Source organism: Myotis daubentonii, chromosome 1 (genome assembly GCF_963259705.1).
Source record: "Myotis daubentonii chromosome 1, mMyoDau2.1, whole genome shotgun sequence".
NCBI classification, from domain to species: domain Eukaryota; kingdom Metazoa; phylum Chordata; class Mammalia; order Chiroptera; family Vespertilionidae; genus Myotis; species Myotis daubentonii.
This window is the reverse complement of record NC_081840.1, coordinates 173894110-173913902: the sequence shown is the minus strand read 5'-3', so window position 1 is coordinate 173913902 and position 19793 is coordinate 173894110. Positions and strand designations below refer to the sequence as shown.

Below are 19793 nucleotides of genomic sequence, written 5' to 3'. Positions count from 1 at the left end.
TGCTACTACAAAATTCTATTGCCTAAAATAAAAAATACAGATAACAACAGGTGTTGGCGGGATGTAGAGAAATTAAAACTCTCATTCATTACTGATGGGAATGTATAATAATTCAATTACTTGGGAAAATTGTTCCTTAAATGTTAAACATAAAGTTACCATTTGACCCAGCAAATCCACTCCTAGGCAGTTACTCAAGAGAAATGAAAGCACATACCCACATAAGAATTTGTAGATAAGTGTTCATAACAGCACAGCTAGTCGAAAGGTTATGCCCATATAACACCATGTAAATACGTGTTCATAACAGCATTATTCATAATAGTCAAAAGGTGAAAAAGGCCCAAAGTCTATCAATGAATGAATGGATAACAAAAGTGTGGTACAGTCATGCAAGGGAATATTAACCAGCCATAAAAAGGAAGGAAGTGCTGATCTATGTTCTAACAAGAATGGACCTTGTAACTTATACTAAGTGAAAGAAGCCAGTCACAAGAAAACCACATGGTGTGTGATTCATTTATAGGAAATGCCCATAATAGGCAATCTATATAGACGGACTGCCTAGGGCTGGGGGACGTGGAGGGGCAGCGGGGAGGTTGAGGAAAGAATGGGGAGTGTCTGCTAATACACTTCCAGTTTGAAATGATAAAAATGTTCTAAAACCAGATGTGGTGATAATTGCACTCTGTGAATACACTAAGAATCACTAAACCATATACTTTATGGGTCAATTTTATGATGTATAAATTATATCTCAATAAACCTCTTAAAAGAAATTCTGTTGGCTTTAGAATCAAGTATAGGGGAAAAAAAGTCAGAGAAGTTACAGCTGAAGATAAGTTTATCTACTTTTCTCCTAATGACTCACTAAAATGACAATAAAATAATTGTAAAGGTATAATCTGTCAAGAATAAAGAGAACTGAATAGAGGACAGTAGATGAAAGACTTCAACAAATTTACAGGCACACATGCACACACGCACACATACTTCAAGACCAGCTCTAATGCAGAATTTTGCTTAGCCAAGGCGTCTCATTCAGAATTTGCATAATCCCACTCATTACTTATAACTATCTCATAGCATCAAAGGAAAAAAAAAAGATTTATATATGTGCTCTGTACAGAAAAGGTCATCTAGTTATCAGGATATACAATCTTAGAGATCACAGAGTATCATAAACACAAGTAAGGTTTTTCCTGTCACGTGGATTTGAAGGAAGCAGAACCAACTGGAATGTCATCACAATGTATGGAGTCACATGTGGAAACCTGGGCTTCCTGGCACCACATCTGCAACTCATTCCAGTGCAGGTTTCACAATCTGAATGATTGGCACCTTGGGCAGATATGCCAGTGGCAACCTTTTAATTCTTTTCTACATTTAGATTTTTATCCAGAAGAAAAGAATCGTTTATATACTTGTTATTGCTTATAAAATGCCTAAAAGGCACAAACTGAAAATGAAAGGGCTTAAACTTGGAGTTTAATATGATTGTTTTTCATAGACACAGAAATTTGTGAAGGTTGAATAATTTCAAAAGAAAAGGAACTTCTCAGTAAGAAGGAATTAACTTAGGGGAGGAAGAATGTCATGTACCTCCCATGGAGCTCATCCTATCCAAAGAGTGATGACGCAACTAGTATTATAACTAGCCAACATCTGCAAGATAAAAACCACTCAGCTGATTGCAAGCAATGCAAGTGTCATCATGATATGCAGTATGGATAAAAGATAAGTTTGACTCAAACTTTCTGAGTGAATTCCTCAGATAATGAAAAAAGCAGAACTCAAGACTCAAGCACAAGTCAGCTTATTAAATTAGATTTCTTTACAATTACACACAGTACTCATTAAAATGGCCCTACTATCAGGGTGCTTTTCTTCAGAAAAACAGTTGCTGTTTAAATTATCAAATGCTCATAAACTAAAACTCACAGCACTTTATTCTCACATATTGTTTGCACAGCTATTATAAACTTCTGTTCCATTTAAAATCAAGTATGGGGAAAGGGGAGGCAAAGGAGAATGTCCATTTAAAGGAGTGATCACATGTTCTTCCCAAGATTCCATTATAATGACAAAATAACGTTCAAAAAGCACAAGCACCCAAGGGCAACAAAAACAGCAGAGAAGACAGAAGTAGATGAGATTTCAAAGACGTTTAGAAGTGAATGCAAGTGACTGAAGAGAGACTCTTCCCAAGTCTGTCAGTCTCTAGGGAGCTTACCGCCACACATGCATTTGGGCAATTGTATTATCAGGTAGGAGTGCTGAGGCTTAGTCTCTGGGTATCACTGGATTCCTGGATACCTGAGGCAGCTAAGGGCTATAGTGAAGTACCAGTTGAAAAAGTGAGAATCAGTGAAAATCTGCTAAGAAATAAGGGGCCTATATCACATTAGGGCTGGTGCTGGGATCAAGAGATTATATAAATAAAATACTTGCTAGGTTTTAAACTATATAAATAAAACATCTTCTAGACATTAAACTAAACAGTGGTAATCTATTGTCACTGCAAGTAATAAATTCTCGAAGAGAATCAATGTTAAAACATAAACTAAAAACATAAAAAATTATCTATACAAATTAAGAAAACACACCCCAGTAAAATTTTTCCCATGGATTTTAGAATCATTCTTTACTTTTAGCTGTGCTAGCCATTAAAGATTTCCAAGACAAAAACATCAATTCTGTAATAATAATTTCTATCCCAGAGACCACCTAAGTAGCATCCACTGTAGGCTCTTTACTAATTAATTTTCACTCGTACCATTACCAAATTGTGATACATTTTTCTTTTTATAAACTATGATACATTTTTTTGTAATGTTTTTATTGATTTCAAAGAGGAAGGGAGAGATAGAAACATAATGGATGAGATGAGAGAGAGCCATTGATCAGCTGCCTCCTGCATGGCCTATACTGGGGATTGAGCTTGCAACCCGGAACTGACCGGGAACTGGGACCTGCTGGTTCATAGGTCGATGCTGGTTCATAGGTCGATGCTCAACCACTGAGCCATGCCAGCCAGGTGTTTTTAAAAGCCCTGTGTTATGCACTGAATTCTGTCCATACAAAATTCACAGGTCAAAGCCCTACTTACCCCCAATGAGACTGTATTTGGAGATAGGGCCTATAAGAAGACAATTAAGGTTACCTGAGGCCATAGAAGTAGTGCTCTAAGAAGGGAGAGACTTTAGGAGAACATGCACACATGTGTCCCTAACCCTGCATTGGTGAAGGTTAACTGTATTTGTAGAGTAGCTGTAATGGGTTTAGAAGCCACACATACATAAATCATCTAAGCGAAATCTTGGCACAGAATAGGCACTTAAAGCATGATGAAAGATATATAAAATGAGCTTACTGTCATCTCTTTACAGCTGTAATATTCAAAATGCTAAGTATGAAGACTGTTGAGTTTATGTGGATGACTACGAAATTCACATCTTCAGCCTTAATCCCCCGTCTCCTAAGCACTGACATTCATTTTACTCATCATGACCCCATAATAAATTTCTCTCTTCATTTCCATTATTTGTATTAACTGACCAATTGTCTAGATGGCACATCAGAATCTCTCTTTTTTCTTAAATAAAAACAGCTAGACCTAACTGGTTTGGCTCAGTGGATAGAGCGTCGACCTGCAGACTCAAGGGTCCCAGGTTCGATTCTGGTCAAGGGCATGTACCTTGGTTGCGGGCACATCCCCAGTTGGGGGTGTGCAGGAGGCAGCTGGCCGATATTTCTCTCTCATCGATGTTTCTAACTCTCTATCTCTTTCCCTTCCTCTCTAAAAAATCAATAAAAAAAAAACCACACACAAAAACATCTGGATCGCTGAGATAAACATTTATACTTAAAATTGTTTTTCTTGAAATAAAAAAAATAAAAGAAAAATTAGATTACCAAAAAAAAAAAAAAAAAAAAGGCCCCACAAAGAGCATACATCTGATCCTACCAAGCTAATAGCATGAGTCTTTGGGCTGAGTCCCAAATTCACCTGAAGGGAGAGCGGGCGCATTAGTCAGCCACTGAAGGTTCCTAGAAAGTGGAAGACTGCTTCTTCCTTTCAGGACAAAAGATCAGGTCTGACAGGCTGACGCATTTTATAAGTAAAGGCCCCACCCTAGGTACAGCTAGAAAAGATTTGAATTCCTGAAGAATAATAGCTGCTTTGGGGCTTGGCAAAGCATAGTCTGCATCCGCTCTCCTTGGTGCTAATTCAACCTTGTCTCAGAACTTCCTAATTTATTAATTTCCACTCATGACAGTTTGACAAACCCCCTTTGCCAGGGTGGCCCTTCCATATCCAATTATGGGATAGAAATATTTGCACTTATTTTACAGATTTTTCAGTAGGGAACATTCACATAAAGGGATTTCTAGTTAATCCTAAATTAAATTAATCTTATCCTAAAGTCTTTTTATTGTTTGCAACTCATATCTATTCCCCAAGCACACCTGAGGCTATAAAAAGAGAAAACATATATTACTGGCCCACCAAGATAAGAATAAAGGATCCAAGGCATGGAATATGGCCAAACTGAGATAATTACTTTAAAAACCTCAATCAAGGAAGGCGAGACCTTGCAATCAGAGATAACCTACACATGAAAACAGAAAAAGATGATCTCTTAACTAGATCATCCACACCAGGACTGTGACAGGAGCAAAACGTTCTTACAGAAATCAACTTTTAGATAGCTTTCGATAAATACCTGGTGTGCAGATATTCTAAAAACATAGTAATCATCTCAGATTCAGAAACCAGACAGCTCCTGTTAGAAAGTGACAATGTAAATGTGCTCTTCCACAGAAGGCCCGCTGTCTACAAAACCAAAGGCTGCCCCACAGCAGGGATGCTCGGGCAGCATCCAGACTCTCGTCAGCTCAAAGGTCTGAAAAATACTTTGTGGAGGCTCCAGAATTCTATCCTCCTTAGCATGGAAAATAGGATCTTGATCTAAGAAATTTAAGCTATTTAATTTGGAGATAGCTTGCTCTTTTACAGGATATAATCTGAAGGTCCATAACATTAAAAAAAAAAAAAATCTGGCATTGCGTTGTGACAGAGTAGCTGGAAAACTAACCTGTTATTATGAGAACAAATATGAAAGCAGGGTAGTCTTTATTAAGGAAATTATAGCAAAAATATTTCATTAGATATCAATGTGTAGTAGAAGAGGGGAGATGAAAATACTATAACTTCTTTCAGTGAGTCTGTAGCGAGCATTGACATCTCCAGCTTTAGAGTGACCAGATGCGCCCTCAGTAAGAGTAAGTCTTTATTTTCTACCTGACATATTAAAGAGAGAAGTTTATTTTTACTGAGGTTACACAATCTGATACCTTATTCCCTCTACTTAGCAGTTTACACAACTAGCAGGTACTCCATTAATACTTTATGAAACATCTCAAATCTAGCCCCAGAGGTTTTCAAGGAATGAGAGAATACTAGTAAAATAAAAAATTATGCCCTGGCCGGTGTGGCTCAGGTGGCTGGGCGTCATTCGTGCACCAAACGGTTGCCAGTTCGATTCCCGGTCAGGGCAAGTGCCTGGTTGTGGTTGAATCCTTGTTAGGGGTGAGTATGGGAGGTAGACAATTGATGTTTCTCTTCTCTCTCTCTCTCTCTCTCTCTCTCTCTCTCTCTCTCTCTCTCTCTCTCTCTCTCTCTCATCCTCTCTCTCTCAAAATCACTAAAATCATCCATGGGTGAGAATAAAAAAAAAGTTTCTTCATTTAAAATTACTTAATACTACAATCATAAATCAATTTTGCCTCACAGAATTAATACAATTATCTTAGGATTCAATTTTATTTATGAGAAAAAGAAATAACCTGTCAGTTTCAAAGGTCACTAACCAAATACAGTTCACTTATTATTTCCTACACAGATTTAATGTCGTATTCTCACTCCTATGGCAATCATTAGTCAGAAAAGAATTCTTTGGCCCCAAAGCATTCTTAGTATTATGTTACTGAAGTATTCCTATACCAATAGTCTTAGGAATTCCACTTACTAATGGCATTCATAATCAGTTTAGTATTATTTTAGGGTAGAAGATGGGGGCCTAGAGTAAAATAGCAAGATGGTGATTATAGAGAGATGACAAATATGTAAGAGCTCATTTTAATATTTCCAGTTTAAATGTTTAAAATTAAAGTGGTTAATATTTAAAAGTTTTGTTTTTTTTTAAATATATTTTTATTGATTTCAGAGAGGAAGGGAGGAGACAGAGAGAGATAGAAACATCAATGATGAGAGAGAAGCATTGATTGGCTGCCTCCTACATGCACCCCCCACATTGGGGAATCGAGCCAACACCCCAAGCATGTGCCCTTGACCAGAATAGAACCCGGGACCCTTCAGTCTGCAGGCCAAAGATCTTATCCACTGAGCCCAACGAGCTAGTGCTAAAAGTTTAGTTTTAACTGGAAGATGAAATTGTTTAATTGATGAAAGGATTTACTGCACTAACCCTGAAAGAGCTGAAGGAACCGAGGACGCAAGGCCGCGGGGATCACACTCTCGGGCAGCTCCCTCAGGAAGAGCTTTAACAGACTGGCCGCTGCACACACGTCGCCGTCCTCCCGGAGCTCCACAGGCACGCCGCTCTCGAACTTCAGGCGCAGCTGCTCCACCACCTTCATGTTGCCATTCACCCTAAAAAGGCCTTCCTGGGTGAGTCCTGGAACAGTGAGGAAATAGACAGAGGTCTCTTACAGATACAAGTTCAAAAGGACAACAACAAAAATAAATAACTCTCAGGACAGGATTCTTTGAATACTATATAATAACCAAGTTTCATATTTTGCAAAAATGTTTTCCTAAAATACATCTTATGTCTACAACATACCAACAAAAGAGCATATGTAACTGTTATAAAAGCTGACCTCTAAAAATGATGTTAGAACATATATAACCACAAAACATAAACGGTTCTACAAAGAAATTTCATTCATATAATCTTAGCTAGTAGATAACAGAAACTTACCTTGGGCCCCAATAACAGCTTAGCATTTTGAGAACTATTTAAAAAAAAAATAACATGTATGTAAGAAACTTCTCAACTCTATGTGATTATTTTTGTAACAATTTAATTAAGAAGTAGTATTTTTTAAATAATCACTAAATTTAAGGTATAAGACTCTATGAGACTATAAAGTAGTATAAGACAAGATCCTTGCCTTCAGCTAACAGGTGATATTAGTCTTGGTGGGGGTCAACTGAAAGCTTCATGGAGGAAACCTTTGGCTCCTCTGCATAATTTTTGGCTAAAAAATGGGCAAGATAGAAGGGTTGGGGCTGACATATGTGAAACTACTGTAGTTTAAATTTCAGGGTCCCTCATTTGTTTGGGTCCTTTCCAGTGCTCTGTCCCTAATTTAGTATTTTTAATTTTGTATTCTTTTTCTTAAGGGTGCCCCAAAAGGATTAAGCAACAGAACACACAAAACTTTGATTTATCCCTGACAAAAAGAACAAATATATGAATTAAGAAGCAGAGACAGGACAGAAGAAAGAAAGATAGGCAGATAAAAATGTGGAATGTTTAGGTCAAACAGGGATGGGGTAATAAATGGAAGAAACGGGATAGGGCCATGAATGCCAAGTTAAAGACTGCAGACTTTATCACTGGAGCACATTTTCAAGTGGGGAGTGGGGGAGCACAGGAGGGGAACACCATGTAATCAAGGTTTCAGAAAGACCTCTTAGAGAACAAGTAGGGAATGCAGAGGGCAGAGAACTTGCCTTCTGGAAACCATATTCAACGGTCAGGCAATCAGACAGAACGTACGGTGGGAAGAAAGTGAAAAGGAGAATATAAAGGTGATCTGGTAACTTAGCACAAAAGGGAAGTAAGGAAGAATAGGAGTTGAAAGGTAAGGTGTGAAAACAAGAAATCCAGAAAGAAAAACACTGTAAAGAACAAGGCGAAGTGGGGTAAGGGACGATGGTTAGTTTAGGCAGAAGATAATGACTTTCAGCTCAGTGTGCTGCGTTTGAGGAGAAGACACACCACTTAAACAAGTGAGTCAGACCATGAAGGAATGTGAGAAGTGTCAGAAGCAATCATTCTGAGAAAGAGTAACCCAAGGACTCAACTTGCCACTCTTCTTTGAGAACCCAGTCATGAACTTGAGCAATGACATAGCATTAACCCCTGTTATAATTATTTAGATGGAAGGGTTTGTTTATATCAGCCCTGACTTCTTTCTTTTACCTGCTAAACTGTCTTGCTCTTTTTTTTTGTTTTTATTTTTATTAAAATATATTTTATTGATTTCAGAGAGGGAGAGATAGAAACATGAGTGATGAGAGAGAATCATCCACCAGCAGCATCCCGCATGTCCCCACACTAGGGGTCAAGTCTGCAACTTTGAATGATAGCCTTGCAGGATAGAGTATTTCTGGATTCAGTCCTTTGCTTTGCATCACTTTGTATACTTCATTCCATTCCCTTCTGGCCTGATGTGTTTCTGTTGAGAAATCATTTGATAATCTAATGGGAGATCCTTTGTAGGTAACTCTCTGTTTCTCTCTTGCAGACTTTAAGATTCTCTCTTTGTCGTTAATATCTGCCATTGTAATTAAGAAGTGTCTTGGTGCGTGTCTTTTTGGGTTCATCTTGTTTGGGACTATCTGTTCTTGTGTGACTTTTTTCTTCCCCAAATCAGGGAAGTATTCTGTCATTATTTCTTCAAATAGGCTTTCTAATCCTTGCTCCTCTTCTTGTCATTCTGGCACCCTTCTTATCCATATGTTACTTTGTTTCATGTTGTCCCAAAGCTCCCTTAGGCTCTCCTCCTGCTTTCTAATTTTTCTCTCCAATTGCTGCTCGGATTGGGTGTGTTTTTCTGCCCTATCTTCTAATTCACTAATTCGGTACTCTGCTTCTTATAGTCTACTTCTTATAGTTGAAACCTTCCATCATGGTTTTATTGTAGCTGTATTGCTTTTTATTTTCTCTTAATTCTTACATAAATTGTTGGTTTTCTCATCCAGCTGGTGTAGGAATTGTATGACCCTTAGTCTGAATTCTTTTTCTGACATATAGCACGCCTCTGTTTCATTTAGTTCCCTTTCTCACGAGTCCTCTTTTTCTTTTATTTGGAGGCTGTTTCTCTATCTCCCCATTTTTGCTCTCACGAAGGGTCCAGGCACCAAGATGTGCAGTGCCTGGGGCCGATGCTGCAGGCTTGGCAGGCAGTGAGCACAGTCTGAGGCTGGCCAGTGGGATACACGGTGCCCAGGAACTACGCAGTGGTCTTGTGGGTGGGGACATACTCTGGGACCCACAGGAGCCCACGTCCAGGGATGCTGCAGTCCTGGTGTCCGTGGGTCTGCAGCTGAGGTAGCAGGTCTTTCATCAGAGTGCCTGTAGGGTCCAGGGTGGTGTCTGAGGCCAGTCTGGGTGGTGGTGAGGCTGGACCTCTTCAAGATGGTGTGGTTTCTGTCAGAGCCGGCCCCTCAGGGAGTGATTTCAGCTGTAGCATGGGCTCTCCACCTAGGAGAGCCAAGTCCACCAGCCCCCGAAAGTCCTGAAGGATCTAGCTATCCCTAACTCTCTCTCTCTCTCTCTCTCTCTCTCTCTCTCTCTCACTCACACACACACACACACACACACACACACACCCCACATGTCCACACACTCCCCTTTCGCTCCCTCAACCACTCATACTCACTTCCTCACTGCCATCCTGCCAGCCACCATATTCCCTGCCTCTGGTATTTTTTTCTGTCTTGTTCTTTCTAAAGAAAAAGGATCTTTAGAGCCCGCCCCCTGTGTTAAAGGGGCATTTTCCAAACAGGTTTGTTTTGTATCTCTTATTGGATCCCTGTGTGACAAACAGATGGGAGTTTTCATTTTAAGGTCTTTCCACTTAGTTTTCCTGAAACAGACCTGAAATTGTCTTTTCAAAACAATTCCACATCAACCTCAGAAGCTGTTGTGGGATGTAGTTGGATCCTTTTCCTTTGTCTTTCTCCCTTCGTGTTACAAAAATAAAAAACAAAACATAACTGAGGGAATAGGAGGGGAGTGGAGTGGAGGGGAGAAAAAGGATGCTAATTTCTTTGTAATTTCGTACACATTTTCTGAACCCTTTATGTATTAATAAGTACTTTGCACTAGGTTAGGTACTAAAGAAATCAACTCTTAGAAAGAAAAAACACTGCCATTACCTTTATGGAATTTGAAGTCTAGTGAGATGTTTATATTTTTGTATTTACATACATATTATTTTTCTCTGAAGAATGTAAATATCAAAAGATGATATGAATTTTAGCTCCAAGTTTTACAAAAATTTGTGAAACCAGAGATGATTTTAAAAATATTTAACAACCAGTATGGCCAAGGCATAATCAGAGGAGATACCGGTCACTCTGTGTGGTATGCAGCTTCTCAAATGGCCCCAATGATCCCCACCACTTGGTATCCACATCCATGTGTAATCTCCACCCCTTGAGTGTGGGCTGGACCTAGTAATTTGCTTTTAACCAACACAATGTAGCAAAGCAATGTGATTAGGTTCTAATCTTATTTCTGAATTTAGGTTATAAAGACTTACGGTGTCCATCTTGCTTGCTTGTGTTTTCTCTCTCTCTCTGGCTCTTCTTACTTGCTCACTCTGATGAATTGCTGCTATTTATTTTGTTAGCTGCCTTAAGGAGAGGTCCACATGGCAAGGAACTGAGGGCAGTTTCTGGACAATAGCCAGCGAGGAGGACCTGAAAACTTCAAGTCTACAGCCCACAAGGAACTGAATCCTGCCAAGAGCCATGTAAATGAGCTTGGAAGTGAACATTTCCCCAGTCAAGTCCTGATAAGCCTGTAGCTTCAGCCAACACCACAACTTCAGCCTTAGAAGAGACCCTATGATAGAAGAAACAGCTGTGCCAGAATTCATGACCAATGTTTATTCCCATGAGGCAATAAACATTGTTGTTTTACTCTGCTATGTTTGAGGATAATCTATTATTCAGTATCAGACAGAAGGAATGGCACATCATATTAGTTAGTGCTGCAGAATATCAGTTACTATTGGAAGACTTTAGCATATCATTTTTAAAGCTTTCCAGGTCTGTTTCCTATACTCCACAAAGCTTCATCTGTAACACAGAAATGTATACTGGCACCAAGCAGAGCACTCAATAAAGGAGAACCCAATTCCTGGTCAAGGCACAAATCTTGAAAATTTAGAATTCTGCATCATAGTCCTGTATCTACCCAGCTCCTAAGCTTATTTTTGGCCTAGCGAATGCCCCTTGGGTCAGATTTCACAGACCTTAGGTTTTCTCTTCCAACAAGGTTTTGTGACCCTTCCCTCAGATAAATATACTTCCAGTTACTCCAAAATAACCACCCATTTCCCTGAACTGGCTTTGGTTTTCAAGGTTCCTGGTCCCACTGACCTTACTAGCAGAGATAAGTTATAAATGGAAGGAATCTAAGTTAAAATGCTTCTCAACCATTCCTTTCTGTCTCTATTCTATTTATTTGCACAACTCTTCCCTCAGGAACATCTCTCACCCAAACAACTCTTAGAATATTTAGTAATTTTCAAGCAGGAGAAGTTTACCCCTGGTCATGGCTATATTCACGCTGGAGGGGGGGGTGGGGACAGGACAAAACAGTTTTTTAAAACCCATTTTGAACTTATATCTAATGCCTATATCAGGCTTACCAGACTAAATAATCTCTAAATTTCCCCACTCTAAATGTTTAGGAAATGACAAGTACAACTGAAATGTTCAGAAGGATGAGGTATCTAGAAAGCTTAGTGGCATTATTCTCATACATTTCTGAAATTTTGTTAGATTTGATTTCAGGAGATAAGGATTAAGCATCATGGAACATCAATTTAATAATGATCATACAACTTAATTAACATCTACACCACTGACAACTATTTTTTTGTATTGAAATATTTATTACAAAATAGTGTGACTATATCATCATTAGAAACTAAACATGCCAGAAGTCAGAATTTGCCTAATTGGAACACTCTGGCCCAGAAAACAGTATAACAATATATAAGCATATGCTGACATCTGGTGGTGAGTGCAGAATCCTACACCACTTAAAATGTCATCATACAGTGTCTTCATGCTAAAGAGAAGGCATCTAGTAACACTGTCAGCAAGACTAGTTATTTTAAAATAGTCTAAAGATGATATACCTCATGAGATTTTCCTTTGAATCTAAAAAAAAGAAAAATGTATTTTTTAAAGTAAAACAGTTTGTTTTATATAGGCCTTAATAAACCTCTTCTGTCCCAAATTCCTTTATAGTAAGTTCCCCTTGTGTCAAGTTGTTAAATGTCTGTATTTAATTAAACAACAAACTATGACCACAGTATCTACCATTGGTTAAATTACCATGACTGATCTCCCTTTATCCCATACCTGATAGAGTGCGTGCCTACTCACCATTGTATAATGAATACTTGCTGACTTGAAAAAGGCTACAAAATAATGAATAAAATCAATAGAAGTATCTTGCCCTCAAACGTATACCACCCTTCAAACTTACATAGGCTCTTTGGTTTACTAACATGATAATTTCAATTGCAATAAGGGGTTCCTGGTTGTCTAAGTACTAATGAACTATACAACCTTTTGAAATGATGGTTAGATAACCTCCCCTAGCTTGCCAGTCAAGATTCTGATTCAGTAGACCAGAGGTACCGCCCATGCAAAAGATTCCACTAGTGAGTCTATTTCTTTTTCTTTTTTTCTTTTTTTATGTGCCCCAGGCATGAAACAGCTCTGGCCACTGACACAGGCATAAAGCTAGGATGAACTAAGGACTGTACAACTGCTTTGCCCCTGACTGATATAAAGCAACACCACCAATCAGGTGTCTCCTTGCCCATTGCCAGGGGGTTAGTGATTCTATTTCACATCCCTACTTAAGAATGACTGATTTTGCCCACTAAAACATTCAGTTTGAATTACCTGAATATAACCTATTAGAGAGTAACTAAGAACATGCTAAGGGGAAGAAGAAAACCAATCTCTACTTCAAATTTTACCCAAATTTTCTTATTTTGATGATGTGAATATAAACTCTTCTAGAGTTAGATATAAATGCACATATCCTTTGACTCAGAAGTCCACTTCTAGAAAGTTAGTCTATGACCGTGGTCGGCAAACTGCGGCTCGCAAGCCACATGCGGCTCTTTGGCCTTTTGAGTGTGGCTCTTCCTAAGCCTTAGGAGTACCCTAATTAAGTTAATAACAATGAACCTACCTATATAGTTTAAGTTTAAAAAACTTGGCTCTCAAAAGAAATTTCAATCGTTGTACTACTGATATTTGGCTCTGTTGACTAATGAGTTTGCCGACAACTGGTCTATGAGAACACTCACAGTGCTTGAAATGACACACTAAAAAAGAATAAACCACATTGCTAAAGAAAATAATAAAATGTAAGTGTAAAGAAATTTCCATATATGCCAAAAAAATTTTTTAAGTCACTGAATCTTTGTAGACAGCAAAAGATGCGAAAGAATCAGTGCCCAAACATGGTGGCCCACAGGACTGCAGGGAGGAAGAGAGTGTGACACAGTAAAGAAGTGAGGGAGGTGTCTGTGGATGTGTGTGGTGTGTGTGTGGGTGAGTGAGGGACAGATAGATATCTCAGGAGTCCCAGGGACTGGCAGATAGAGCTCTTCTAAAAGGGGAATCCCAGCTGCCGCCGTGGGCACCCCCAGGGCGGCTTGGCTTTGACAGAGAACCCACACCATCTTGAAGAGGGGAGCAACGGAGGCCAGGAGTGCTGCAACACCAACATTCAGACCAACCTTGGACAGCACCCCTGAACCTGTGCAAGGAGCTGCTTGCCAGCCATAAGCCGCGTGGAATCACCACAGTGAGCAGCGCAGTACCATGACGTGGGTCCTAGATGTCTGCAGTGAGAGCGCACCAGAGAGACCGCTGAGCTGTGCCCTCCTACCCAGAGCCCAGACCCAGTGTCCCAGGATCCTGTGCTTCAGGTCCCCGTGCTGTGAGTGCAAGCCACGGGTACCCCACTCCCCACTCCATGACTGAGCCCAATACAGAACCACAGCCAGGTGCGTGTTACACCCCTGCCCAGACAGAGCCCTTGCCCGGCAAGCACACTGCCCCCGGCACAGGCAGAGCGCGCTCCACCACCAGCACAGGCAGACCTTTTGGCTGGTATGCACCCCGCACCCCACACAGACAGAGCCACAGCCCAGTGTGTGCTACACCCCCAGCACAGACAGAGCCTTGGGCCAGTGGTGCTCTGATACCAGCACAGACAGAGGCTTTGGCTGGTGAGCACCCTGCACCCCGCACCCCGCACAGACACAGCCACAGCCCAGTGTGTGCTACGCCCCAGCCCAGACAGAACCTTTGGTCTGTGGGTGGTCTGTGTGTGCTCTGCACCCAGCACAGACAGAGCTGTCACCTGGCGCACACCGTACCCCCAGCCCGGGTCAGAGCTGCTGGTGCGACCTGGTGTGCTCAGCCAGAGGTCACAGGACCACACTGCCAAGTGCACTGCCAGAGGGACCTAGGGTACCATCCAGCCTTAGCAGCTGGGTCTGCACAGCAAAATGCATGCCAGAGGCTTCACAGAGAGTCGTACACCAGAGGAACTGTGTACCTGCCCTCGCCAACCCTGAGAAACGGATAAAAGAGGGACCAGAACCATGTGAGAAGGGTGTACAATTCAGAGCTGAGGCAATAAAGGTGTAAAACTCAAGGCAGACCCAGCCCCTGGGGCTAGCAATTCCAGGACCATTGGACTGCTAGAAGCGTCAACCCCTCAGACCCCAAGCAGGGAGTCCAGGGCCAGAAAGAGACAGTAAAGATGGGGAGACAAAGAAACAACACCCAAAGGAAAGAAAAGGAGACAACACTTTTTTAAAAGGAACTAAATGAAATGAAAGAATGCAATATGTCAGAAAAAGAATTCAGAATAAGGGCCATACAGTTCATAAAGCGGATGGATGAGAAAATCAACAACTTATGTGAGAATAAAGAGAAAATAAAAAGCAAGACAGCTACAATAAAAAACAAAATGGAAGATTTCAATGGTACACTGGAAGAAGTGGCCCCACTCCATAACAAAGAAACAGAATTTCTGGAGGATGAGGCCCAGAAATTAGGATTTTAAAAAGATTCCCAGGTGATTCTAATGTGCAGCCAAGGTTGAGAACCACTGTTATAGGGGAACAAATGCAAGGTGCTTCTCAAGCATTTGCAATGAAGGATTCTTCTTTGCAGGGGGAGTGGCCTTGTAATCATGGGAAGATATGGGGCTGAAGCAAACTGCAAAAGTTCAGAATTTCTTTGAACTTTCAAGTTAACTTTTAAAACTCCTCCAAAATTTTATACTCTATTCTGTAATTAGTCTTGTTTTAGTACAGAAAGGCTTTTTCAGTATAGAAAATGATGAATATTCCAAGTTCTCCCTTGGAATATTTCCCTCCCAAATCTTTTAGAGTGTATTGATATTTATTATATAGTTGGTCATTCTCTTATCATACTGCTGTAGCTTGAAAGCATGTAGGGAACATGAAATAATTTTTTCAAATTATCCAGGTTTTAAATAAAATTATAACCATTAGGCAAAATAGCTCTCAAAAATGAAGAGATATAATATATCTTTTTATCATGCAATGTACTATGATACTCTTCAATGGTTTTACATGCTTAACTTTATCACTTCAAAAGTAAGGAACACCCCAGAGTAGGCTACACATACTACTTTTTTAGGAAGGCAATCAAGGTATCCAATGAATTCATGATTGACCTCAGCTGACAGAAACCAAAAAGAGTTCTCTCTTCCTTTAAACTGTATTGACTATCAATTGAACTATTAGTATCAGAACAGTGTATTTCAGCACTTAAAACTAGAAATCATTCCAAACTAGAAACCTCAATAATTAAAGTGATTGTTCATAGTAACTACTTAATGTTTTATGTGAGAACTGTGGAAACCATAGTTAAAACAAGACTTGACTTACCATTCTTCGTCAAGTACTCCACTATATTCCCCACTATAGCTGGAATGCCATTCACAGTGAGTCCCTGCTGTTGAAGGTCTTGGAGGCTGACGCCAAATAACTTCTTATAGGTAGAATTCTTCTGCTCACTTAGTGGCACTGCCACTATCTTTTTCATGTCTTCTTTCAGCCGAACTGTAGCTTTACTTTGCTTAAAAGAGCGTAAGAAAAAAGAGCAGTCAGTCATTTTTACCACAGGAGGTTGCATGGTTACAACACAAACACCTGAATTCAAATGTAAGTGTTTGAAAACATATAGCAATAGTCTTCACTTATTTTTACTCCCACTCAAAATCTCTAACATCTCTCATGTGTTGCTCAGTGTTACAAATGGCTCAGTTTTACCACTGACATCACGGTTAAAAGGAGTGAAAAATAATGAGAAACCTAAAGCCATAACATAACTGTAGCTAAGGGAGGGAGCAATACAGTGCAGTATCTAAGATACATATATTACTACAGTAACACAAGGTTGTGACTGGTTAAAAGGTAAATAAAACATTTATACAAACATTGGAACTTCATGCAGATCCTGAAATAATAAAAGTTTTTAAAGACAAAAATTTATCTAGATGTCATTTTAAGGTAGCTTTAATTTGCAATGTTAGGATAGATATGTATATAAAATATAAAAACGTGGAGTAAACATTTATTTCTCTGACTTGATTATACCTTTGAAGAGCTCAGCAATATTTTAAGTTACATAAAATCAACTCAATTCTCTTTGAAGTTCAAAATGCCACATCTCTGAAACAGCATCATTTTAGGTAGTCACAATTTTAAAAATTCCAGCAAGACTGTTCATAATGTAAATATAAAATGCAATTTACATTCAATTAATTCAAGTTACCAACACACACACAAATTCATACAAATGTATTTTTTCCTCTTAGTAGAAATTTGTCCCCCAAGGAACTGTCACAAGAGATAAATATTAACATGGTTTAATATAACTAAGTGATTTTTTTAATTTTAATTAAATCTTTATTGTTCAGATTATTACATTTGTTCCTCTTTTTCCCCCCCATAACTCCCCTCCTCCCAGTTCCCGCCCCACCCTCTGCCCTCACTCCCCACCCACTGTCCTCATCCATAGGTGCACGATTTTTATCCAGTTTCTTCCCGAATCTCCCACACCCCTTTCCCCCCCAAGAATAGTCAGTCCATTTCCTTTCTATGTCCCTGATTCTATTATGATCCTATTATGATCACCAGATTATTTATTCACTTGATTCTTAGATTCACTTGTTGATAGATGCATATTTGTTGTTCATAATATGTATCTTTACCTTTTTCTTCTTCTTCCTCTTCTTAAAGGATACCTTTCAGCATTTCATATAATACTGGTTTGGTGGTGATGAACTCCTTTAGCTTTTCCTTATCTGTGAAGCTCTTTATCTGACCTTCAGTTCTGAATGATAGCTTTGCTGGATAAAGTAATCTTGGTTGTAGGTTCTTGGTATTCATCACTTTGAATATTTCTTGCCACTCCCTCCTGGCCTGCAAAGTTTCTGTTGAGAAATCAGCTGACAGTCGTATGGGTATTCCCTTGTAGGTAACTGGGTTTCTTTCTCTTGCTGCTTTTAAGATTCTCTCTTTGTCTTTTGCTCTTGGCATTTTAATTATGATGTGTCTTGGTATGGTCCTCTTTGGATTCCTTTTGTTTGGGGTTCTCTGCGCTTCCTGGACCTGTAAGTCTATTTCTTTCACCAGGTGGGGGAAGTTTTCTGTCATTATTTCTTCAAATAGGTTTTCAATATCTTGGTCTCTCTCATCTTCTGGCACCCGTATAATTCTGATGTTGGTACGCTAGAAGTTGTCCCAGAGGCTCCTTACACTATCTTCATATTTTCGGATTCTTTTTTCATTTTGCTTTTCCAGTTGGGTGTTTTTTGCTTCTTCGCGTTTTGAATCTTTGACTTGATTCTTGCGCTCCTCTGGTCTGCTGTTGGGTGTCTGTATAATATTCTTTATTTCAGTCAGTGTATGCTTAATTTCTAGTTGGCCCTTTATCATAACATCGAGGGTCTCATTAGATTTCTTGAGGATCTCAGTACATTTATCGGCGGTCTCACCAGTCTTTTCGAGGGCCTTACTAAGTTTATCGGCAGCTTCTAGACAGTTCTTGAAAGACCTTAAAAGTGTGGTTTTGAGCTCTATATCTTCCATTTCTGTCATTTGCGTCCTGTTTCTTTGTCTCTGCATTTTTTTATCTTTTCTTGGTGCACCCCCTAGTGGTCTTTGTGGGCAGTCTTGTTGTAGTTAAGCCTTGATTGTCGGCAATACCAGGGGTGATTTGACCTCCAGGCTAACTGGCTATGAGAGTCAGCTGTGTCTGCAGTGGGAGAACTTCTGTCCTCTAGGGAGGTGCTAATCTAGCCTTTGCCTGAGGCTATCTGGCAAATGGCTCTGCGCAGGGCTTGGGTGGGTCGGGTCCCTGGGGATCTACAAGGCGGGCGGAACAAGCAGTTATGGCTGCTTTCAGTCCAGTCCGCAGAGGCTCTGCCTCTCAGAGTCCCAGCAACCACTGCAAACCTCGGAGAGAAAGCTGCCTTCGAGTTCCGACCAAAGCCAGACAGTCCCGCTTCTCCCGTTTGAGTCTGGGTCCCTAAAGACTCGCCTGGATCTGGAGCTCAGAGTCTGAAACTCCCTCCGGATTGAAAACAACAACCTCACCCTCCTCCACCAGCCCGCTCTGCGTGCACTCCACACCTGAGTATTTCACTTCAGTACTGCGCCTCCTCTGAGTCTGGGTATGATATTCTCTTTCCTCCTAGTTGTAGAATTTCCACTCAGCCAGCCTTCCTGTGGTTCTGGATGATGTCTGTTCTGTCCTTTAGTTATATCTCTGAAGTGGTTGTTCGAGGCAGCAATCTCCAGCGTTAACCTTTGCCGCCATCTTGGTTTCTCAGCACTAAGTGATCTTTTAAAAGCATGTGCATCTATAAGTCTACACACTGAGAAGAAAGATGGCAAAATGCAAACAATTTTATTTGGGGACAGATAGCAGATTGGAGGAAACTCACTTTTTAAGAATGAATGTAGCAACTAATGAAAGTATTATAAAGATTATGTAGCTGTGGCATTCTAAAAGTAGAAATACTACTTCCATTTTAGAGTTGAGGAAGCAAAGATCAGAGTGTAAGTAATTTGGTAAAAGTCACAAAACTAGTAAGAGTTTCATCCTATTCTAAGTCCATGCTCCTCTCCCTAATTTAGATTTACATTAATGTTATAGGGCAGTTGGTGTATAATTATAGTAACAATAGAGGCCTGGTCCACGAAATCTGTGCACCGCGGGGGAGGGGTGAAGTTCCCCTCAGCCCAGCCTATACCCTCTCCAATCCAGGATCCCTCTCACAATCCAGGACCGTTGGCTCCTAACTGCTCACCTGCATGTCATCCTGATCACCCCTAACTGCCTCTGCCTGCTGGCCTGATTGCCCCTAACTGCCCCCACCCCTGCTAGCCTGGTCGCCCTCAACTGCCCCCCTCTGCTGGCCTGGTTGCCCCACGCAGCCTGCTGTTCAGTTGTTTGGTTGTCCCTCACTAATCCCCCTGCCAGCTTGGTTGCCCCACGCAGCCTGCTGGTCGTTACTGTTACTGTGACGGCATCCTGGACAATTTGCATATCCTTCTATTATTAGTATAGATAGTACGATAAATGCTCTCTATGACCCAAGACCATTATACAAAGTTAATTCTACAACCCTGATTTTGAGTTGGCTCCCTGTAATCTC

At 40.2% G+C, this 19793-nt stretch overlaps 1 protein-coding gene and 1 pseudogene across 4 annotated transcripts in view; both read right to left on the bottom strand.

Annotated features, from left to right (window-relative positions):
* The window catches only part of FAM13A (family with sequence similarity 13 member A), a 282952-nt gene that overhangs the window by 230684 nt on the left and 32475 nt on the right, over positions 1–19793 (bottom strand). For 3 of the 4 annotated variants that reach the window (XM_059665523.1, XM_059665511.1, XM_059665518.1), the window contains exons 2-3: positions 16015–16204; positions 6492–6701 (exon numbers count right to left, since the gene is read on the bottom strand). In XM_059665523.1, the coding sequence (XP_059521506.1) occupies positions 6492–6701; positions 16015–16171 (367 nt within the window). In that variant the 5' untranslated portion in view covers positions 16172–16204. Of the gene's footprint in view, positions 1–6491; positions 6702–16014; positions 16205–19793 lie in introns of those variants that run through there. The other variant, XM_059665528.1, reaches the window with a different exon arrangement.
* Positions 12759–12902, bottom strand: LOC132225081 (small nucleolar RNA SNORA48; annotated as a pseudogene).